The sequence below is a fragment of the Zootoca vivipara genome, chromosome 1, assembly GCF_963506605.1.
Source record: "Zootoca vivipara chromosome 1, rZooViv1.1, whole genome shotgun sequence".
NCBI classification, from domain to species: domain Eukaryota; kingdom Metazoa; phylum Chordata; class Lepidosauria; order Squamata; family Lacertidae; genus Zootoca; species Zootoca vivipara.
Window position 1 is genome coordinate 68,063,800 of NC_083276.1, and position 24,537 is coordinate 68,088,336.

At 41.0% G+C, this 24,537-nt stretch overlaps 2 protein-coding genes across 5 annotated transcripts in view; one reads left to right on the forward strand and one right to left on the reverse strand.

Moving 5' to 3' along the window:
• Nucleotides 1–2,716, forward strand: part of SBF2 (SET binding factor 2) — a 217,628-nt gene extending 214,912 nt beyond the window's left edge. For all 4 annotated transcript variants that reach the window (XM_035119334.2, XM_035119296.2, XM_035119305.2 and 1 more), the window contains 2 exons: nucleotides 889–1,020; nucleotides 2,579–2,716. In XM_035119334.2, coding sequence (XP_034975225.1) covers nucleotides 889–1,020; nucleotides 2,579–2,677 — 231 coding nt within the window. In that variant the 3' untranslated portion in view covers nucleotides 2,678–2,716. The remainder of the gene's footprint in view (nucleotides 1–888; nucleotides 1,021–2,578) is intronic.
• Nucleotides 2,717–2,770: 54 nt separating this feature from the next.
• The window catches only part of SWAP70 (switching B cell complex subunit SWAP70), a 108,655-nt gene continuing 86,888 nt past the window's right edge, over nucleotides 2,771–24,537 (reverse strand). Inside the window, exon 16 of the transcript XR_009557731.1 lies at nucleotides 2,771–8,615. The gene's annotated coding sequence lies outside the window, so the exon portion shown is untranslated. The remainder of the gene's footprint in view (nucleotides 8,616–24,537) is intronic.

Consider the following 24,537-nt stretch of genomic DNA (forward strand, 5'->3'; position numbering starts at 1 on the left):
TGCTCACAAATGTTTCTTTAAGAGGCTGAGTTTGGGCACCTTATCAAATTAGTGAAGCAAGGAGATTTCATCCTCACAAGAAGCCTTGTGAGGTAGGTTAGGCTGAGCGAGTAGCCCAGGGTCACCTAGTGAGGTTTATGACTCAGTGGAGATTTGAACGGTGGTCCTAGCTCTTACTTCAACGCTCCTAAGTATTTATATCACACTTGCCTTTGGAACATATATGGCAAGCACCTCTGAATTTGTGAACTCAAGTGCCTTTGAGTGGAATTTTGAGAGCTGCCATTGAATAATACCTACCGTAGTTTGATGTATTTCCTTACACTGTATTTCTTTGCAGAATTTATAAGCAGCAAGTTGCTCCAATATTTGTAAATTGCAGTCTATCCAAGTCCTAGTGGTTCAAACTCTGTGAAAACTATGGCAATTGTTAGGTTCTCAAATGTGTAATTTGCATACCTGCCAAGTTCCTGCCGGAAAAATAAGGGATCGGCAGCCCAGAAGTGGCGCTGCTGCTATTTTGGAACTGGGTAGAGCAGCACCGGAAGTCACTTCTGAGCATGCTCTGCCCAGTTCCAAAATGGCCACCGCGCCGGAAGTCGCGCTGCGGCCATTTTGGAACTGGGCAGAGCAGCATCGAAAGTCGCTTCTGAGCATGCTCCGCCCAGTTCCAAAATGGCCACCACGCCAGAAATCGCTTCTGCGCATGTCCAGAGACTCCAGACATGTGCAGGAGCCACCTCCCCCGGACGGTAAGTAAAAATCTGTTTTTCCAGCTGGGAACAGCTGGAAAAACGGGGGTTTCCCGGGGAATATGGGAGACTTGGCAGCTATGAATTTGCTTGTTGTTCTTTTCCATAGTGCATAATTTTCTTTTTTTGTTACTAGCTAAGATATTATGATTCTGTTGAGGATGCATGCTGCAAGGGCCATATTGATCTTGCAGAAGTAGAAAGTGTGATACCTGCTTCACCTACTATGGGTGCTCCAAAGCATGCGAATGAGAGAGCATTCTTTGATGTAAGTATATTGGCTACAGACCTTGGACTACTTCATATTAGTACCAAAAATCCCTACTTCCACTATGTGTTTGCATCTCTCTCTCAAACACACACATACACTCACATTAAGCGAACTTCATGTTTTTGAAGTTTTCATCAGATAGCCTTAGTCCCGTTCGCCATTATAAGAAAACTTTTTAAAAATAAAATAGATAAAACAACACTGCTATCTGCTGCTAAGGTAAGGCTCTTGATTTACGCATATTGGTTTTACTCTTGAATGCTGATAAAAGAGCACACTGCTATTCATGGCTGCACCCTTTTGAATATGAGTTTCAGCATACCTACTCAAGTGTAAGGCAAAAATGTCCCAAATATTCTGCCTGTCAATGGCAGGACAATGATCCTGAACAGATAAATTCCCACCCCCATATCACTAATTCATTTTAATGTGTCACAGGCATATATGCATAATATGAATTTCGTCTAGATTTCTGCAATCCTCCCAAACCTTCTTTGAGGAGGAAAAGAGCCCATAGGAATAATGTTCCCGACCGTTCATACAATGCCTGTACAGTGGAACCTTGGTTCCTGAATGGCTCTGTTGTCATACATTTCAGTTCTTGAACACCGAAAACCCAGAAGTAATTGCTTCCACTTCCGAACATTTTTCGGAACCCGAACAGGCAACACTGATTTTGTTCAAGAACCAAGGTACCACTGTATCTTGTTTGGAAGCCATTGTCAGCCCAAATGCATGGAACTCCTCTATAACCAAAATTGACAACTTTATATATATATATTGGAATGAAACAAAAAATAACCTTTTGAGGGTTATTACTTAGTATGTAGGATTTTCAAGTTGCCAGCCCAAATTTTAGCACTTTTTCTGGGAAGGTGAAATACAAGCAATACAATAACATCTCAAGAAGTATCAGTTCTAGCCATTATTAAAGACTGTGTATTTTATTCTCTTTAAGTAAGACTATTCATATATTTCCAGAGTCAAATTTAAACATTCTGAAGGAGGCGAGTTTGCTATCTGTCTTTAGCGTATCTCTTGCTAAACCTAATGTCTGAAGGGGAAATGCATCTTCTGTAAACACTGAGACATGAAGTGGGAACCATGAGCTGGCAGTAGTTCCTTAATAGTTGGGTCCTCCTGTCAAAAATTACAATTTATCACTGGGAGACATGTGATCTACAAACACCAAATTAATGTAAAATAAAAAAATTCCTTCAGTAGCACCTTAAAGACCAACTAAGTTTATATTTTGGTATGAGCTTTCGTGTGCATGCACACTTCTTCAGATACACTGTGTATCTGAAGAAGTGTGCATGCACACGAAAGCTCATACCAAAATATAAACTTAGTTGGTCTTTAAGGTGCTACTGAAGGAATTTTTTTATTTTGCTTCGACTCAGACCAACACGGCTACCTACCTGTAACCAAATTAATGTGTGCTGCACAAAGTATAAATTGGCCACAATAAGCTCTAAAATTATACTTAAGAAAGTATGGAAATTGAATGCATTTTAAGGACACAATTTTCTTATCTTTACTTTTCATTTTGCAGCTGAAGACAAGTAAGCGTGTATATAATTTCTGTGCCCAAGATGCACAAAGTGCCCAGCAGTGGATGGACCGAATACAGAGCTGTATTTCAGATGCATAATTAGGAATTTTGCTTTGCTGCCAACAGCAGAAAGGAAATGATTCTGTATGCAAATAAAATCACTTTGGATTATAAGATGATTTGTTGTTGCAGATCAAGCAGCCTTATATTTCAGCCATAAATACTCAGAACATTGCCTTTCCTTAACCGTATAGCCTGTATTATGACTCTCCATTTGGAGAACACTCAAAATCAATTAACTTCTCTGCCTGCAAAATGGTTCTCTTCAGTAGAATTGCAGGCCTGATGATCAGGCTGCATTGTACTGGGATATGCTGTTATCTCAGGCTTGCTATTTGTGAACAGTTTCTTCCAAATAACCCTCTATTTTCCAGTGTTTCAGAAAGGGAGTCAATTGTCAGGCTAGTAAATCTTATACAGCATTCTTAAAATCTTCAAGACCCATTAGGAATTGTATCCCACAGATGCATAAACAGAATACAGTTTGCACAACTATTGTTTTCTCCAGACGGCTGAGGGACCCTCCTGAAAAAATGTTGCTTGTGGTTGTACAGGGCTGTATAGTGGGAAGGGAGGAAGTGTGTATAATCAGGCTCATGCAAGGTTCCTCAGCCAAATTTCAGGTAATTTTTCCCTCCCCACTACCACCCAACACACTATAGCCCACATTTTTCAGGAGACTTCTCCAACCCTCTGAGATGTGGCACTTCCCAGAGGGGATGGAAAGAATGGATTGTGCAGGCTATCCTCTAGCCCTGTAACCATGGTTTGGAAACCAAAAAATATGCATGACAGAGTCTTAAGACATTTATTCTAGACACCAAAAATGTTTAAGAAATGTTTCTTTCCTGGTATTTTTGTCTCCAGATATATCTAGATAGTTGAAGGATACATCATTTTTTTATTTACATTCTCTTTACCTGTGGCAGAAGATAAATGAAGACAACAATAAAACTGACAAAGGTCAAAACCTTCTACAAATCACTTGGGAGAAAAGCCTAAGAAATATAAAAAGTTGTATATTAATTTATGTGCTGTTCTGCTCGTTGTAAAATGAAATAACAATGATAAATGCACTAAACAAAACAAACACTTGCACTGAAATCCTTGAAAGCAGACATTTGAAGGATAGAGGTAAATTATTTATAGCAGAATGCTAGCTAGATAACAGTGATTTCAGATAAAGAATATGTACATAATTGGGCATAATATGGTGTGATTTGATACTTTAAAAACATTTTTGCACATGAATTGGAAGAATGTTTTTAGATTTTTTTACATTTGCTAACATTGTGTTTGTTCATCTTAAAAATCTTTGAGGAATGTTGTTGGTTTTTTTACAGTCCAAAATTAATAACAAGTTTGACTTGGTGCAATCTGTGATGACTTTGAGTGTAGAGTCTCTAGATAACTAACATGTCATGTTTTTGTTTTAAGTACTAATATGTTTAAATATCAAACTAATATGTCAGAGTTTGTACATACTGGTCAGTATTTTCTAGTGTTTAGTAATGTTGCTTGTAACTTAATGGCTACATTCACATGTCGTGCTAAACTATGGTCAAGTGTAACAATGACAAACCAGCAAGTGTTGGGCTTACATGCTATTCCCTCCTCTTCTGGTGCAGCAAAGAGGAACAGCTCAAAAGCTTCCCACTCAAACTGTTTAGTCTTAACCAGGCATCCCCAAACTTGGCCCTCCAGATGTTTTGGGACTACAAGTCCCATCATCCCTGACTACTGATCCTGTTAGCTAGGGAGCATGGGAGTTGTAGTCCCAATACACATCTGGAGGGGCGAGTTTGGGGGTGCCTGATCTTAACTGTAATTAGTGAAAACAAGGCAACTTCAACCCGTATTTTACAAAGCTGGGTTATTTTCACTAATGATAGTTAATAGCAGGTACAGTTTAGGAATCGGACAGAATATTCAAATGTGATTGATGTAAAAGGGAAGAGGGAGCTTTCATTCTGCTCATCGCAAGTGTGCTAGAGGTGAGGAGGTAAGGAAGCATATGAGCCCAAGGCTCATTGTGGCTTTTCATTCTAACATCAAACCATGGTTTACAATCTCATGTGAACGGGGTCACTACCAACTAACCAAACTGACTTCATTTATAGAATTTCAGTTACTGAAATTGTTTACCTTTTTTAAAAAAAAACCACTACTTTTTCTATATTTTTTAAATTAAATACAGATTTCACATTGTACTCAGACTAGGAAATACATCTGTTTTAAATACATTGGAATCCCAAAAACAAACAGAAATGAAGGATTTTTCTAGCATTTTCAGCCGATAAACCACCACCTATGAAAAATGGTGTTTGCACATTTATGTATTTTTCTTCGTATATGAAGTACTTTTATATGTACTTTGTATAATTATTCTGTTTTGTGGCTGTTTAAAATGTACACTACTTCTATGGTTGTAACTAGCCAATTTTAATTATTTTATGTATGTTACATAACTAGTATATGCTAACCAACTTGTAATAAAGATACTTCTTAAGAAAGCATCCCTTCTTTCCTCTACCAAGTGGTATACAATAAATACCTTGCATCATATAACACTACAGTTAAATTATATTCCAAATAACCCTGTAATAAAATTCATATTTTTATACAGGCAAGTGCCATCTTGTATGTGGAAAAGACTTGTTCTTAAGTGTGTTTTATCATTATTAAACGCACAACATTCCATTAATACTACAGGCGGCCAGTAATATTTCACTATTATTACTTGCTTAGAAAGGTTGTGCTTCTGTATTAAGTGAATACCAAAAAAAATCCACATGCAACATGAATATGGATACAATATACAAATGGCATATTCAACAACAGTTGATTACTTGAGCCTTTTAGCACCAGAACTGCCATAAGGCGGCTTAGATATCTGGCATTCGTCCTGTTGTCTGCAGGAAAATAGTTGATTAGGAAGCCCTTTCATTGAGTATTAACACTTCATCAGAAAATCTGTTCTAAGTATGCCCTCCAATTTATCTTTAAATGTGCCCCAAAACACTGTAATTTAGGGCATAGCTGCCAACAGCAAGTTTTTGTGAAATTTCTATGATAAAAAATAGAGCAAGTAAATAATACAGCCCATAAACTGGTGACATTTTCTATTCAGATAGTGCACTATTCTTGAGTTTCTTTGCATGCAATGTAAGCATTTTATGATGGCAACCTTTCTATTTGTTTTGTTATTTTCCTAATGTTCAAATGTTTCATAATCTTTCACGTTCCAGATATTAAATTTTATGTAGATAACATAATTTTGAGTAGATTTTCTGATGAAGAGCAGTCACCCATAGCAGCAGATGCAGAAGACGCTCAGACCATCTCCTCCGCATCTGCTGCTTGCTTGTCACTTTGACCTGTGATGTTCTTGCAGGGCAGTTTGGCTCTGCAAAGGGGTTTGGCTTCCTAGAATGGCCAGCCAGCCGAGACTTGGCAGTTCCTAATAGCAGGCACCTTTGTCTGCCTTAATCATCAGCTCCACAGGGATTCTGTAGGGTCACCCTCAAATGAATGATTCCCTAGTTAGTTTGACTTGTTGATTGGGTTGATTCCTGGGTGAAAGGCCTAACCTAGTATTTTGATTGAGAGGCAGAGTGCTGGGAAATGGTGACCTGATAAGAGCATGGCAACCAATCATGGACACATCCACAAGATATATGGTTCATGGCAATGTGATCTGTTGGGCAATTGTGTTGGGAGCTTCTTATTCAGGGTCCTGAGATTTGGAAGTGAATGTGTACGAGTCGGGATGTGAGACACAGTAGAGGAGAGGAGACTGATGGTGACCCTATACAAGTGACCACAGGTCGGGGGGGGCATTGGGTCTATGGGCGATCTTGATGACTACACAGTCCATTCACTACAGGCACCTGGTGGCCAACTGAGTTGGTGCTGCTGTTTAGTTTGATTACGAATGAAGGAACCTGCCTAGCCTGTATTACTCAGACCTGGGTGAGTTGGGCAGAGTGGATTTGACTCAAGCTTTAACAGATATCTGGTGCAGCATCCACCTTGTTTGGAAGTCCAGAGAAGGGGCGTCTCTGTGGCCCATAGAGCTAGTGTCTTGTTCACCAGGAAGCCTTTCCATCCTGGGGTGCGCTATGAAGGCCTGTACCTTGGTGGCCTCAAGGTGTGGTGTTGGGAGAATTCCATGGCACTGGTTCTGGTAGCTCAATAGCTATATCAAGTGTAGGGTAAGATCAAAACTTCCATGTTCTCCATGAAATCCACGGGGCTGTTCAAAATTGTCAGCAGCCCAATGCATAGGATGTCACATACATACCCTGATTTGGTCTTTACCTCAGGGTGTGAGGGGTAGCGGTCTGAATATGGGCGGGGAGGGAGAGGTTTGACATAACCGTTGTCATGGTCAGACATGGTTATGTTTGGTCTTACGTCATGTGTCTTCCTCCTGCAGTGGTGAGGGGTCCTTCATAGTGTCCACTGCCAAAGACTTGTGGAATTAGAGGGATTTATTAATGCTTTGGGGGATTTTCCAGAAGTCGGAGCCAGCAATCCTGCTAAGACCTTCATTTCACTCTGGAATAGCAGCAATCCAGCTGCAGACACTCTTGAAGGAAGCTGATTATCTTGACCCATTACAGTTTAGGTTCAAGCCCAGCTTTGAGACAAAATTGGCCTTGGATGGATGACCCTGGTTGGTTGGTTCACAACATAAAAATGCATTGCTTATCTCTCAGTGGCTTTCAATACACTGATCATGGCATCCTCCTGGACTGTCTCTGTAGTTAGGAGTTGGTGGCATTGTGTTGCTGTGGATTCCTAATTCTTACTTTTGTTTTAAAATACTTTTATTATACTGTTTTATGTTGTATTGTTGTTTTAATGATATTGTTTATGGTTTTTGTGTTGTACACCACTTTGAGATTTTTAAAAGTATTAAATTGTTTATAAATGCTTTTACATAAAACAAAAAATAAATATTGCCCTGCCCGTTCCAGCATTAGTTTTTTTAGGTGGGGGGGGTTGTTGTTATGTTTCTATGTATAACTGGCTTTCTTAATTTTTCTTCCCACTTGTACCATCCTGCTACATCACAATTCCACAGAAATTTCTCCACATACGCACATATCTTTGCAGGGCACATACACAACTATTTTAAAAAAAGTATGGCAAACTGCAAAGTACTGTAAAGCCCATTTCACACATGACAGAGAACTATGAACTAGCTCTGCATGATAAACCATTTGTGTGAGTGATTCCGTTCAGTATTCGGGTGTGTTTAACTGTGCCGTTTAAGCCATTCAGATGCACATCCTTAGTGCCCTAATCGCTGCACAGAAAAAAATGTTTTTAATTTAAAAGGTACATCCAGAATTAGAGCATACTAAAATGAATATGAAGAAGTGAAAGAACTAACAGGAATGAAAATAGGAGACTATGAGAAGGAAAGAGAGCAAATATAAAATGGGCTACTTTGAAAAACAGCTGGAAAAGCAGGTGCTAATTAGGAAACACAAATTAGGAGCAACAATGTTAGAATGGAAATGTGCTACCTGGATATGTAAAATTACTGTTATAGGTGCAAAAGCTAATATGTCTGTTTGAATTCATCTCATGTGTAAATTGCCCTTTACAGATACAGTGGTACATCTACTTACGAATTTAATGCGTTCCGAACACACATTTGTAAGTCGAAAAAAATTGTAAGTCGAATCCCATAGGAATGCATTAGGAGAAAAAATTCGTAAGTCGAAGTAACCCTATCTAAAAATTCGTAAGTAGAAAAAATCCTATCTAAACCGCATCCAAGATGGCGGACGGAGCTCCATTTGTAAGTAGAAAAATTCATAAGTAGAGTTATTTGTAAGTAGAGGTACCACTGTACAACAATAAAGAAAGAGTGTTTGTATCACCTTGTAACTCTTCAAATGCAAAGGCTGTTGTCAGATCACATCTTCAGCTCCAAGTCATTGTGTATGTGCTGATCTAAGACCTGCAAAATAGGCCCAGATACTGGCTTAGCATGCTACTGCAACAACATCAATAAATTATTTACAATGACATTTCACTTATTTTGCTTCACCATCTCCATTTTCCAGCTGAAATAAAATAACTCTGCATCATTATACTACAGTATGTGTGTCATACTAATCGATTTCCTCTTCCTATCTCAAGCACAGGATTGTCTGTAATTAATTGGAAACACAATAAGCAGACCTACAGCGTCCTAAATCTGTGAATCAAAGTACACTAAATGCAAAAAGTTAACAGATGTGGGAGGAAGTGGCTTAGGATAAAGTTTAGCAGCACCATCATGTAATTTTCTCATGCTATGTTAGTATAGTGATTTCATTATTAACATTCCAATATGTACAACCCATCATAGCCAGGCAGAGTTATCTTTATTTAATCTTTAAGTGTCCTTGGGCTGAGTGCAAGTGACTGCACACAGTGTCCTTATTTTTCATATCTCCTATCATGCAAGAGTTTTGGCTCTTTATGGCTACCAAATGGTCACTTCAGAAAGTTGAAATGCTGAGCTGGATTTTTTTTTTATCCCTGTTCATTCCAGGAATAACTATCACACCTTCTACCCGGCCTGCTGCCACATGATGTTCATTTCTTTCCAAACATTTGGCTCCCATATGATCTAAAGTCTAGTTCTGTAACCACATTCTTAAGCAGGAAAACAATATTGCCATGTTCCCCCACCATTGTGCATGATTCCTAATATTGCATCCATATGAGAACATTACAGATGGTTAGTCTATTTTTATAACTGCCACTGTGTGACGGTGCAGTACAACCTATTTATCTAGATCGTTTTGCAAATATTAAACCCCACTTTCACTTCATGAACTTCAACCATTTTTACCTTTGCCCTAGTTGAATCATCCTTCTATGCTTTGCATTCTTTTCCCTGCGTTACATTATATTATTACATAAAAGCTTTATGTAGCTAGCAAATAAGACTGCCAATCACATTTATTTTTTAGGGAAGAGCAGAGCAATCCACTCCCTGCTTTATGCCAGACTTGGGAGTAGGGGCTGGTTTGAGCAGAGGCATCTCTCCACTCAGCCCTCCTGGCTGAGCTGGACAGCCAGCCTGAGTGATACAAACATCATCCCATCAAGGCTGATTTTCCTCCTGCCAAATACCTTCCCTCCTTGGGGTATCTCCTGCAGAGCACTGAGGAAATCCTCCATGTCTAAAATGTTGGCATCTTCTGTCTCGTGAGTCAACGAGTACACCTCCACCCAAACGGCTGCATTAGCAGTAATAAAGTGACCTCCCAGGGCACAAGCCTGGACAGTGTGTATGGAAGTCCTGGGCTGCCCAGACAACAAGACCCACCCCCTGGCCTCGCTGATGTGGTCCAAAGGAAAGCAGAGCAATACATTTGTGTTGTGTCCTGGTTTGGTTGTGGTTTTATTTCCATTTTTCTCCATTTAAGCTTTACTTACTCTTTTTGAACTGTATGTAAAAACGCAAATAAAAATTACTTAAGAAAAAAAATTCCAGACTTTACATCTGAACCAGGCCTAAAACACATATTTCTTTAATTATGTCAAACAGCACAGCTAGTAGCATCCTGATGGCAGATGGTCTTTATTTTAGGACAACTTTTGGCCCCAGCAAGCTAAGTGCCATGCAAGGACACTGGGGAAGCAAGGGGGCAACAGGAGCAAAAACCCTGTATGATGTCTGACATGTTGTTTTGTGGGAAGCTCTCTTGGCAAACATTGCTACATTAATCAGGAATAAACTACCACTTTTGCTCTGCTGATTCACAATCTTGCGTGGGTGTTAAGATATATACAAGAAGGTTTGAATCAACTTATTTTTCTGGAGTTGCATAAGATCTTGCATGTTTGACAGATCTGGGTCCAGAGATTTTCTTGAGATCCTTTTTACTATTAGTTTTATAATTGCACAAATTATGGCTTTCCTACTTTCTGTATTTTTCAGCCCAAGCTTTATTTTTGTAAGTTTCTTCCAACTTTTCTGTGCGGAACATAGCTCCACCTTCCTTAGACAAACACCAGCTGTAAAGCACTGCTGCATACTTTGACCTGTGCTTGATGATAGTACCAAAACATCCGTATTTGGAATTTTACAATTGAAAGACCCTGCAATGAACCTCCAATAAACTAAAAAAGTAAACAGAAGGATCACATTCTAAATTGGTGCAAAATAGTAGATCAGGTTGCTTTTAAAGTTCAGGTTGCATAAGCATGTGACCTGTCATAGGTACCACTTCTTGTCACACGGTTTCAAGCAGTCTATTTCCAAACCTTGGTGGGTGAGTAGCGAGCCATGGCATCTTCTAGCTATTATTTTGAAATATCAAAAGCACTAAACATTTTATTTTATCGTCTAAGGTTTAAAATAGCTTATAGTGATGACACTCACTTATAGGAATTTTCACTTCACTTTACTGAAAGTGAAGTTATTTAGTTTCTCAGATAGATATTCTCTGGAGAGAGCAGATTCAAACTCAGTGTGGGTCACTTCTATGTGGTTGGTCCCACGTTTCATTGCTAACAACTGAATCAGGAAGCCATAGGTAGCTTCCATCTGCCATGGTGAGATTGCCCCAGAGGTCAGTCTTAGGACAACCTAGTTGTCAGGAGCCAAGGCTGCCATCTTGATAACACAGCACACGTCGTAATTAGCTTGAAGATTTATTGCAATACAAAGAATTAGCCTTGGGTCTAACCGAGCATCTGCCTTACGAGTCAGTTGACCCTTCTGGGGAATGTTTCCGGGTTCTGCAGAATATTCTGAACCTATGACCCTTACACTTCTGGGTTTGTTTTCTGTCTAAGACCTTTCCCATACGTCTGTTCTTTGGACTCCAGGGGTTAATTAACTCCTCTTCCAGTGATGAAAATCTACCCCTCCTGTTTTCCGAAGCTGCCTGTGCTTCTTGAGCGAGCTGGCTTCTCCCACTCTCTACTGACACCTTATCTACATTCCATTCTGTGTCAGGGGATGAGGACTACTCCCAGCTGCCTGCCTGCTTCCAAACTCCTGCTGTGTTTCTCTGCTTGGGGCAGATGTGTTCATGACACTAGTCCTAGCCTTCATTTGACTGTAAGCTACAATGGTAAGGAGTCTTGCAATGGTGTCTTAAATTATTATACTTCTCAGACCTGACACTCTCAAGAACTCAGTGTTACCCCTGTCAATGGGTTTCAGCTGGCATACTTGAAAACCTGGTAGATTTGTCAAGAGACAGGGAAGGACAAATTTCCCCATATTTGAATGATCTTGATGAGTGAGCTGCATTTGCTTTGTGGCAGGTGCTTGAGGAACCACCTTAGCCAGCCATGTCACCAGAAGGTCTTGGTACTAGATGGATAACATCAAGATGCATTAACTTGAGTCCCTTTTATTTGGCAGTAACAGAAATGTATGAGAAAATAATTTCTTTTTCACTTCCTCCAGAAACCTACAATAAATCTTTCAGCTGCTGCATAGAGACATTCAATTTTTGTCCTAATTCTTTGTGGTCAAGAAATTGCCCTGGGGAAAACTTTATGTGCTAGGCCCACTTTGTCATAAATAAGGATAACCACATCCGGCAGTAGTGGACTCTTATGTTTTCTTAAACCAAGTATGCACTTAGAAGAACAAATGACCTAATCATCTTCCATGGCCTAGACAAGTTATGGAGCTCCACAACTGAGCTGCATCATCTATATTGCCCACCCACCCCATGCAGTTTCCCAGTTCTGGTATTATTGGTGCGAGACTCAGCCAAAGAGGAGCAGTGCCTGAACTCCATAAGTACAACTGCAGTGGTACTTATGAAAAGTCCTTTATAATTTCCTCAGTCAGATCTTGGTGTCATATCCAATTCAAACATTCAAGTGTGGGAGATGTCCCATATAGGGCTACATCGCCTTAGGATGCATGCATATGGGATGCATATTGGAAAGTGTTCCCCATCTTAACATCTTCCTGAGCATGGAGAACTTTAATCATGAAGGCTTCTAGCCTCCCTTTTCATTGAGGTGTAAGCTTTCTAAAGCTTTCTGGGAGTTTTATTTTACTACAGCCTAGGAGTGGGGAACCAATGGAGTTCTAGAGATTGATAGACTACAACTCCCATATTCTCTAACCATTAGTCATGGGTGGCTGCAGTTAATGGAAGCTAGAGTTCAAAAAAAAAACAAACAACTGAGAGGTTACTTCAAAAACTGAGAGGAAGCTAGAGTACAGAATTTAGAGGACCAGAGGTTGTCCAGCCCTGCTGCATGCAGCTCTGCCCCTGTCATTGTTATGTCCTAGGTTTGGTGTCCTGGGGATGGATCCTTGCATACATGTTTGACATTTGAGTACTGTACTGTCAAGTTATCAGTGAAAAAGCTACCACAGATAAAGCAACAAATACATCACCTGCCATCACTTCAGATGCACTGCCATTACTTCAGATGCACTGCCATTCATATATTTAGCTAAGCACCACTGAGATAATGAACTATCACATAATGTGATAATCAAGCAACATTAAATGCGTGTATAAATCAGCCCTAAATGGTATCCTTCATTTTATCCAATCATGCAGCCAGGTGGACATTTAAGTGCTTAAACTGTCATTCGGGGGCAAAGCTTGATATTTCAGAATACAGTATTTCAGCAGTGAGCCAGAGACTCTTCAGTTCATACATTCTTGGATACAGTTTTGTCTGTGTGGTTCATGGGTTAAATATGACTTTCTGCCTGCTTGCTTCCAAGTTGTTTTCATCAAGGGAGAGCTGGGAGAGCATTTTTATCTCAATTATTTACAACAGATGATGCATGTCAACCTGTCAGACTCCCTTATTATCTTTCTATTATATTTTACCAATACCATCCTCTGTTACTACCAGGACCTGGCTTCAAGTAGTTCAGTTATACTGTTATCCCCACTTCTTCCCCAATTCCAGGAAAACAAAAGAGTTCTTTTTTCTAAATAAACTAGAGTGGCAATTCCTCAAGGTTCGAAAACCTTCGTGACTGAATATCCAGCTGCCTCCAAAAATTCATCACCTAATCATTTGTAGCCAGACAGAAGATAGAAAACAAATGGTCTTGGGGACGGAAACTGAGCTGCATACACTGTTTGGCAAAAGCCAGGATTAGGGCTGGGCGATATCTGATTGTCAACACTGTGATGTATCAACAGCTAAATACCACAATATGCTGATACATTATGATGTCTGGAATATATCTCAGCTGCTTCTTCGCCCAGCCCTATTGATCAAGCCCCAATGCCTCTTCAGCTCACTGGGGCTTTGTTAAACTGCTCAGAGTGAGCCTCCATATCACTCCTGCTCACGCGAGCTGCATGGGGGCTTCCTCAAAGGAGCAGGCAGAGTGAACCTGAAAAGGTGCTTACCCAGAACCTTCTTGGGCTCCATCTGCCTGCCTGTGCCTTTGCTGTCTGCAGGCAATTTAAGCTGCCACAATATATTGCCAGCTCAGAACCCTGTATTGCGATCTGAACACCATACCGGTTTCAGACAATTTACCAATGTATCACCCAGCTCTATATCTTATAAGGCAAGGAATCGGCCCTTTTTCATATGACCTCCTCACACAGTTTCCAACCTATACAGTTCCCTTGATGTGTAAGTACGTTTTTTTCATACCCATGAACACACTGTACCTAGAAGTTCTCTTATACCACTCTGAAGCCTGATTTAACAATGCCACTTCAGTTTCCTGAAAATATAGGAACTGTTGTCCCTCTTAATACCCAGAAGTGTTAGGAACAAATTGCTAATGGAGAGTTCTTAGTCACTGTCCCATCTGCGTCCTAAATAAACTGAACAAGCCTGACCAGTGGCAGGAAACTGAACACTGGCAGGCTTGGAAATCTCCCCAGGTTCTTCATTTTTATTCTCTTCAGAGCTGCTGATCCCTTCCTCCAGTGCCTGAATCCAATTTTTTCCAAAAAACATTGTCCAAGTAAATTGATTCTAATCTACTCCAGACTTGTGGCACATGATGAAGTGCCGACCTTCTCTCCTTTTGTGGTAGGGATGTGTACAGCAGCCTGAAAAGTTGCCATTGAAAAAGATGAAGCAGAGCCAGGAACAAAGTTAAGCTAGTTCTGCAACAGTGTGTAAAAGGCATGTCCTTGACCACTCCACGTGGTATATAAACAAAGTCAACATGGCCCAAAGATCAAGGTACAATTTCTAAATGCAATGTGCAGTTGCTACAGCAGCTCCTCCAGCATACACATTTGTGCTAACCCTCAGCTGGACTACTTTGTGATTTTAGGACAAGCCTATTAATTTGCAGTGTGTTTGGTGCACCCAGTATGGTTGCCATTCAGTAATCTTCAGTTTGAAATGCTCGCACTAACAGATTTTCTAAGTTTTAATTGCTGCAGAGCTAAATGTGCCCCAGAATACAGATCATGATTTACTTATTTTATATATTTACATACACCCTCATTCTATGCAAAAATTGTTGTGTCCAATGCCTAAGCCAATACCACTCACATGCTGTAACCAATAAAGTTGTGGCCTTATTTTGCCCATTAAGCTAAAATATTGTGTATTTGTATCTTATTGAACCACAAGCAGGTGGCAGGTCCTCGACTCACAATGTAGTACGGTGAGTTGAATAAGACCCCTTTTATGTAGAAGCATCTCAAAATATATGAATATTTCGGCAAGGTAAAAATCAATATACTTAATCAACCTCACCAATTCTCCCCAAGATTTATGTTCACCTTAGACAAAGCCCAAGGAAGAGATGGGTCTCCTTCCCCACCCACTCCACAAATGTTCTCGTCCTAGAAGTAATACTGTCTTTCGGTACTTGAGTCCAAGATCAATGCATGCCATAGAGCCCCTGCAGCTGTTGTTTACCATGTTGCTGCACATTCTGGTCCTCCATGTGCCTCTCTGTGGACACAAAATTCTTCACAACAAGCCGAGAACACGACTTGTTATGTAATTGGTGAGAGGCGGTGGCGGAGAATGAGGAGGACATGCAACCAAACAATCTACATCATGAAATTCCTGCATGACAATAGTGCTTCTTGTCTCCTTCCCACCCCAGACTCCCCAAAAGGTTTAAAATATGACTGAGCACATTAGCCTTTTTATTGGAAGACTGGAAATGCACATAAGCCTACACAGAAGGACTTGCCAAAATAAGGCAAAACAAAACAAGAAGCTGTTCCGCTCAGAGAAAAGGGGCAGAGGCCAAAAAACTTGAGAAAGAGATTGCAAATAGGGTGAATGAGAGGCCTGGCCCAAGAGACGACTAGAACCCGGGGGCTCTGGGTTAAGGCAGTCAGACATTCTCAGTTTGGCCCGCCAGTGGCCTGAATTGCACATCCTCCACCCTGAAAACAAATGCCTCTGGGTCCAGGCAACATGTTCCAAATCCACTCCCCACCCTCACTTCAAACAAAAGACCTCACAATGGTTCAGGAGAGAATGTACAAAGCTGTTAAGGCAAGAAATGGCTACCACTGTATTGGAAAGCAGCTAAAGGCGAGTTTCTCCTCAGTGGTAGTGATGTGGTAAGAGAGTGATCCATCTTTCAATGGATATTTCAACACATTGAACCCTGAAATCTGAATTACATCAAAATTATTACAGCAATAGCATTTCAAAAACTATATGTTTATAGATACTGCAAAAGACAGAACACAGCTTGCAAAACTTCAAATAGAATGCCATAAAAGCTGAAGAAAAAGGAATGACTTGTTCTCTACATGAACAGGAGGTTGAAGCTCTGAGATCAGAGACAGCAACAGCAGGAGGAGGGCACTTCTGCCCTTCTAGCTCATTTGACTCAAGAAGCCTAACAAAATATGCTGAAACAACAGCAGCAGATAAAGTCTTGCTGAAACAGGGTATCAGGTGGTGGCAGAAGGTAGGGAGCTGTCCAGATAGGTGTGCTGACATAGAGAAAGCCCTCTTGCACTTCCCACCCCAAATGCACAATTGATGGCAGCAGGATGCATGCATGGAGAACCCCCCCCCCCAGTGACCATCATGACAGCTAAGAATTACATGCGAGTATTTAATGAGTATCCCTAAGTATCCCTTGAGTCATGGTTATCTGAATGTATTATGAATAAAGCTCATTATTTGAGGTCTGTTTAATTCTATGTAACATTTGTGATATCTATAACATGGGGTGCTCTTGATGTTGCTTGATAGCCAACTGCAGTACCCCACTTGCGCAATGGACATCTGCTGGCTTAAGTGGGACTTTCCTTTTCTCCCCCCCCCCCCCGTGGGATCTCACCTATTGTTTATAATTAACACTGGTTCTCAATAAAGCACTTTTAAGAGAAGAGACAAAAAGGCTGTTCATGTATTGCAGGGGTCCCCAAACTTACCCGGCTTTGGGCCGGATGCCCGCCGCGCCGATTGCGTGGTGGGCCGGATGGGGGGAGCGCGGGGGCGCGGCTGTGCGTGCCAATGCGCAAATGCTATTTCTGGCACACTCCTGACCTGGAAAGCACCGGAAATAGCTTGTGCACATGTGCAGAAGCCTCCTCTGACCCGGAAGTACACCAGAAATGATGCTTGTGCGTGCGCACAAGCTATTTCCGTCACTTTTCTGGGTCGGAAGTCGGCAGCTACGCTGCACCACGACGGTAAGAGTGGGCAGCGGGTGGCGGGGGTCCCCGGGGGCCACATAAAAGAGCTTCGGCTCCCGGGCCGTAGTCTGGGGACCCCTGATGTATTAGATGAATACAGTTTGTGACAGATCAGAGGCAAGGGGGGGAGAGTCTAAGGGGGGGGAGTCTTTCCCTACTTGTGAATGGGGATGGGGATAAATTTGTTGCATTCTTGTTGTTGTTTAGTCATTTAGTCGTGTCCGACTCTTCGTGACCCCATGGACCAGAGCACGCCAGGCACTCCTGTCTTCCACTGCCTCCCGCAGTTTGGTCAGACTCATGTTGGTAGCTTCAAGAACACTGTCCAACCCAAAGATTAAAAAGTTGGATTCTTACTTTAATGCAAATCTATCTAATTTGCATTTCCTCAAAACAATACGCAAACCTCAATGCATCCATCCTTCAAATTTCATACTTCTCTGATTTTTGTGGTGCAGTTCACTAATCAATTATTGTGTAGAAAAAATGCATTATATTTAAATTTCAGATTTTGAATTCTATATTTGATCTTACATTGCATATTTAAGTTTTAATGTGCATAAGCTGCAAATTGATGCAATTCAGCAAAATACAATCTGAATACAATCTGTAATACAATCTGTAATAAGCAACATACACCAAATGAACTGGCTAGGTGCACCGTCTAAGGAAATTGGGAGAGGGAGAGGGTGTTTGTTCCACAATGAAAGCAACTACTTAGTTATGACTACTGGGAGCCAGTGTGGTGTAGTGGTTAAGAGTGGTAGACTCATAATCTGGGGAACCGGGTTCGCGTCTCCGCTCCTCCACATGCAGCTGCTGGGTGACCTTGGGCTAGTCACACTTCTCTGAAGTCTCTCAGCCCCACTCACCTCACAGAGTGTTTGTTGTGGGGGAGGAGGGGAAAGGAGATTGTTAGCCGCTTTGAGACTCCTTCGGGTAGTGATAAAGCGGGATATCAGATCCAAATCCAATACTGCTCAGCTGTTGCCAGTGATTATCAAGTTAGAACCACTGTAAAATAGATCAAAACGTTGTGGAAAAAGAAACACTGAATGCACAACCTTGTACAAGCAGTTTGTTTTAATTTGGCTTCCATGCAAGTACTTGCCAGCTGATTGTGCCTTTGTTTATTCCTGACCACTAATAAAACCTGTCCTAAATAAACCAGGAAGTGTCTCTAGCCAATTGCCTCCTGAAATGACCGGGTCAGACTGCTGTGACTTGTACAGTTTCTTCACTGAGAACTGGTACAGCGTCATTCTAGCATGTCTTAAGAGTGGTTCTTTCCACCTACAATATCTAACAAATTCCACAAATACATTCCCAAGCTGGCTACTGATTGATAAGGATATGCTTCTATCATTTACACAATCCTGATCATTTAGCACAATCCTGCATGTCTACCCAGAAGCCCATCCTACCGAGGTCAATGAAACTTACTCCCAAGTAAATGTGTATAGGATTGCAGTATTAATTTAGACAACAGGTCAAGGGTTTGTAATGCAGTTGCAGGGACACAATATGCACTTAGTTACAGAGAGAGAGCCAAAAACCATGTACAGGTATACAAGGTATACAAGGGCTGCAAAGTAAGACTGAAGTGTTAACAGCAGGTGTCACTACAGCCTCTACATGCTTGCTTCTGATTTGGGGAATGCCTATGGACCTAATTTTCTATGACCAGATGACCTACCGTAAATGAGTGGCATTAGGCTTTTCACATAATGCCTGGCTACAATAGCCATTTGATGAAATTACCAAAGTTTCATCACAAAATATTCCTATTACAGCTAAACTACTGGATTAACCTACTAGTCAGAAAGTAATACTTTTCTCAGCATGTCAAATAACTGCTACCTCTTAAAAAGAGGAACTCCCCTGTGAATTCCTGTTTTATACTCTGTTATTCAGGGCATAATTGCACTTGGAGAAAATGAAATTATTCAAAGCACAGAGCACTTTTTGCTCTTCTTAGCGGGAGAAAACAGCTTGAGCAGGTGGGTGCTGCACTGCCTATCTTTTCAGATAGGACTGCAAAGGGGTAATGAAGAGGCTTGTAACAAACTGGAGACAAAGAATCTGAAGACGGGGTCTAATAAATTTAATACCCTTCCTCAAAACAGAGGAGTTTGTAGCTGGGACTCTTCTTGTTCAGACCCTCTGCTTTACTACACTTCTATCCCACCTGTCCTCCAAGGACCTCAAGGCAGAATATATGTTCTGTGAGATTGGTCAGGCTAAGAGTGACTGGCTCATTCACTCAGAGAAGTTTACGTCCAAGTGGAGAGCTGAACCTTGGTTGCCAGTGTGGTGTCCTCCTGATTTTGGACTCCAACTCCCATCCCAAGCACAAAAAACCCCACTACATACTGCATCCAGCGGCATATTCTATTAAACTAAAGGTATGACCATAGTGAATTTTTGTACGCTCTAATCACTGAACAGAGTGAGGTCTGGTACAGGCCATACCGCATCCAGCATCTGTCAATGGTTTTCCAAAAATGCTCAACAAAAGTTGAAGAACTTTAAACTACTGATTTCTTAATTTTGGACTCCCAAAAGTAGGGGTCGTCTTATACATGGGGTTGTGTTATACACAGAAAAATATGGTAATTTCACAAGTCTTCTAGTTTTATAAAGCCTGAGAGGAGAAAGTGAGTGAATGCATGTGAGGAGAGTGATATTCAAAAAACTGCTGGAAATAGTACCATAAGCAGGACAAGTTCATATGTAAAAAACCAGAAGGGGAAGTTGAGGGAAGTCAAGGGGGGGAGTGGGAAATTTAATCTGTTATTATTTGCTATGATGTAATTGTGGGGGGGAAATAATGTAAAATTCAATTAAAATTATTTAAAACAAAAAACTGCTGGAAATGAATGGGGAGCAAGTGCTGGCACAGACTCATCCAGTCTCTACTTTAAAACTATGATGAGTCTGGTATGCATCGTATAGAACTAAGGCATCAAGTTGTATTTCCCAAGACAAACTTGCCAATATATCTAACCTTCTGTCTGTCCTTCTGGGTTCACTACGGTTCATCTATGCTTACTTCCTGTAACAGTTTCTCTATTGGGTCATTTTTTTCTATTTACATTGGTCACTAAAGCCAATGAGTCTGTTATCAAAGCAGCCGCAGCAACTTCCAGTCATAGGGATGGGACACCACAAAAATGTTCCTCTGTCCTTGGCTTTAGCAGTCATCTTCAGCTTGAATGGGTTTTCTTTTCTTTACAAACCCCACAATTTATGTACTGAAGACAACACTTTCTTGTAGGAATCCATCATTTTGAATAAGCTGAAACACTGAGAATATTGAAACTTGGGGTGGTATTCAACTAAGGTTTACTCAAAGTAGACCTACTGGAATTGATGGACCTAACAATGTTCACTATTTTCAATGGGACTGCTGTGAAGAAAAACTTTGCTGAATACCACTGGTGGTTTTCTGTGGTGTTCAAATGTTGCTTGTTGGAAGGAATTCACCACATAAAACCTTCAATGCATAAAAATCTAACATTCTCTTTCATAAAGAAGCACGGCTTGGAAATGGTGGGGCATTCAAGCATCTTTTGATGTTCACAATGGTACACCCCATTAACATTTGTGGCACTGAATGTTTGTTATTCTGCAGTGGACACGTGTCAATTCACTTGCTCATTATTCAGCTCTGCACATGAACAAAGGCCACTTCCACACTGGGCATTCACTGAGCTACATTTCTCCCCACTCACTCTTCATGGGGCACCTGCATGAAGTCATCAACAAAACATCTGCATGAGGAACAGATCAGATCCCCAAGGAATGCTACAGGCCAACAGCCAGGGTGTCAAACAATTCATTTCCTGAGCATCACAAACAAATCCATGTTCACTTGCTCGATTAAGAGGTCTTTGCCATCTAATCCTATATTGTATAGCCACATGTGAACGCACTTCTCATTCCATGCTATTTAACAGAAATATCAATTTTCTATCAACATGCAGTGGACTGTTCTATAAATTGTCAGCAATCCACATCTTATGTAATAGTCCCTTGTGAAAGTGTTCACAATACAGTTTATCTGGCATTGGCAGTGGAACTCATCTGTGTCTAATTCCATCGCTTGTTTTCAATTTGTTCAGGAACGATCTTTTCAAACATCATGGTGTAAAAGCCGACCACCAGTTTCCAAAATGGGCTGACTTCATTTGTCTGCCTTCAATGCATTTCATATGCTTGAAAGAATTCCCAACATCCTAATTTTCCCAGTAAGCCATTTATAATCATTGACTAACAAGTTTCCAACATTCCATTTTGGGGCAAAGTGAGTATATTGTTGATTCTAAGCCCATAAGCTCCTGAATGACATCACCCAATGGTTTCATACCAGTATGTATACTAATTAGCATAGAATGTAGTATTGGGGGACACCATATAGCTCAATTAACCATGGTATCAAACTGTAGTCCCTCAGCCCTCTAAGTAAGACAAGCACCAATGTAGACTGGTACCTCCAAACCCCATCCCAGTCAGCTATTCCAGAACCACCTGTCTAGTTACAGGTATAGCTCATCAACAAAGACAACCTAATCATTCTATGTCCCATAACCAGACCTTAAACTAGATTGAAATTGATCTAGATAATCTGCCTCATATGGACCCAATACACTCAAAATTTTAGTAAACCATTTTGTGCATGACAAAGGTAGAAAGTGATTCAGGTCTATGCCAAGGATGAAGAACCTGTGGTCTTCCAAAAAAACAAAACCAGAAAAGGGGGTGAGAAGAGGATATAAATTCAGGCACCCACAAATATGAGCTTCAATCTGGATAACTCAGTAGCATGGTGCTGAAAGGAGCATGGTGCTAACTACACAGGTTGCAGGCTCGATCCCTGTATGGGACAGCTGCATATTCTTGCATTGCAGGGGGTTGAACTAAATGAACATCAAGGTCCCTTCCAACTCTATGATTCTATGAAAAAAAAACATTTTGCTTCACAACAGGGTGGAGAGTGCCATAGGTCTATACCAGGAATGGAAAATCAGTGGTCCTTCAGATAGTAAGTGTTGGACTACAACATACAGTAGTCAATGGGGGAAAGGCTTAAATCCAGGCACCCATAAAAAGGTGTCACTGCATTCCAGAAATGTGAGTATTTTTTGGAACAATTTTATGCATATTTACTTAGAAATAAGTCCCACTGTGACATTTGCACAGTCACAGTCCTATGGTCCTTAAAGACTTGTAGATTTGCTGTGGCCTAGAGTTCACTTCATCTGCTGCCCCAAGTACTGGCAGATTATACATGTACATGGGTGTGGAGGTAAAATACATAATTGTAAACAATGGGGACAAAAAAGGCCATGAAATGCAAGCAGTACACTCTATGACATATATCAAGTTCAAGCTACCTAGAAATGTCACCAACTCTGCTTCTCACATTTCTTAGCCTTTTGCCCCTACTGCTTACATAAGTTTTTCTTTTTCCCAAACATGCCAAATGAGGATACGCATCATATATCTAATGATGTAGGGTCCAGGTCAGAAAAGCTTATACTACAACAATGTTGTTGGTCTTTAAGGGCCACAAGACACAAGACTCTTGGTTGTTTTTAGAAGAAAACAGTATAAACAACTATATTGACTTAACTCAAAATGCTGGCAGTCAGTATAAAATACTTGAAAGGTACCAGAGGTCATTGTACCTAAGGGTGGATTCCACAGTGCAAGTCCATCCCATCCTTTTAGAAACACAGGCTGTGTCCATAGAAAATGGATACACCCAAGCACATCTGACTGTATCCAACCCTCCTTAGGCTGCACACACCCTACAGCATGGGTAGGCAAACTAAGGCCCACGGGCTGGATCCGGCCCAATCGCCTTCTAAATCCAGCCCGCAGGCAGTCCGGGAATCAGCGTGTTTTTACATGAGTAGAATGTGCCCTTTTATTTAAAATGCATCTCTGGGTTATTTGTGGGGCACAGGAATTCATTCACTTCCCCCCCAAAAAAATATAGTCCAGCCCCCCACAAGGTCTGAGGGAAAGTGGAGCAGCCCCCTGCTGAAAAAGTTTGCTGACTCCTGCCCTACAGCTTGAAAGCACAATCTTTGACTCAAAGAATTCTGGGCACTGTAGTTTGCCTCTCACAAAGCTAGAACTCCCAGCAACCCTTACACTACAATGCCCAGAATTTTTTGAGGGGGAAATGTACTTCCAATGTGATTTCAAGGCCTACTGTGTACACAGACACAAAACAAACATGCATGTGATTCAATTCAAAATACTAAATGGCTATCTTCCCTGAAGTGGAGGTTTTGGGGGTCAGACAGAGAGAAACCAGTATAAAGGAACAGTCTGCTCAGCCTGCAAACAGCTACACAAACAAACTCTACTGTGGAGGTTCCCACATTTTCTATCTTCAGGCCCACTTAAGGTGGCTGGAAGTTACTGAGGCCCACTAGTCAGAAAATGTAGACCTAGTTTCAAAATGGTGGCAGCTACAGAGCTTGGCATAATTAACTGACTAACATCACTGTCTACTGATCTTTCCAACTTTGGAATTAGCTACCGTAGAGTCTTTCCTATAGTGCTTTCCCTATGGAAACAAATTCCCTACCTCAGTTTTCCACAAGTGCCAACATTTGTCCTGGAGGTAATGTGATTAAGCCTTTTTTCTTCCCATCACATGTCTCTCCGTAGTTTTACCAATTTCCTATCATTTCCTCTCCCATTTGTCTTTCACACTCTACTAGTACCTTATCCCCCCACCCCACTCCAAAAAAACCACAGCCGGTTTCTTTCATTCTTCTTTTCTGGTGCTTTTACATTTCCTTCCTCCTCTGACAACAGCTTTCCTCTCTTATGCCTTTGTATCCCAGTTTAATGTAACCTTTTATCTCTTTTTCCAGTTTCCTTCAAGACCCCCTCCAGCCCTTTCCCTTCAGAGAAGAGCAACCTCCTTTGCCTCTTCCTACACTTAGCTCTGCCTCTCAGCCACTTTTACTCATAATACAATAAGTTCCTGGGTCTGGCATTGTTACAACCAAAATAAAAATATAATAAAGACACTTACTGTTGCTGGCCGCTACTTTGATAGCCCTCTTGCTCTAAGAATAAGGGAACTGTCACACATCAGTGCAAACTCAGAAAAGTCTAACAGCCACAGACTGCAAATGCATGCACCTAATTGGCTCAGATGCAAATATACACACCTGATTGGCAGGGCAGCTCTTTCCACAACTGCAACCCATAAGTTTACATTACTTAATGGGCCCTGATTAGGGAACTGAAGGACATAAA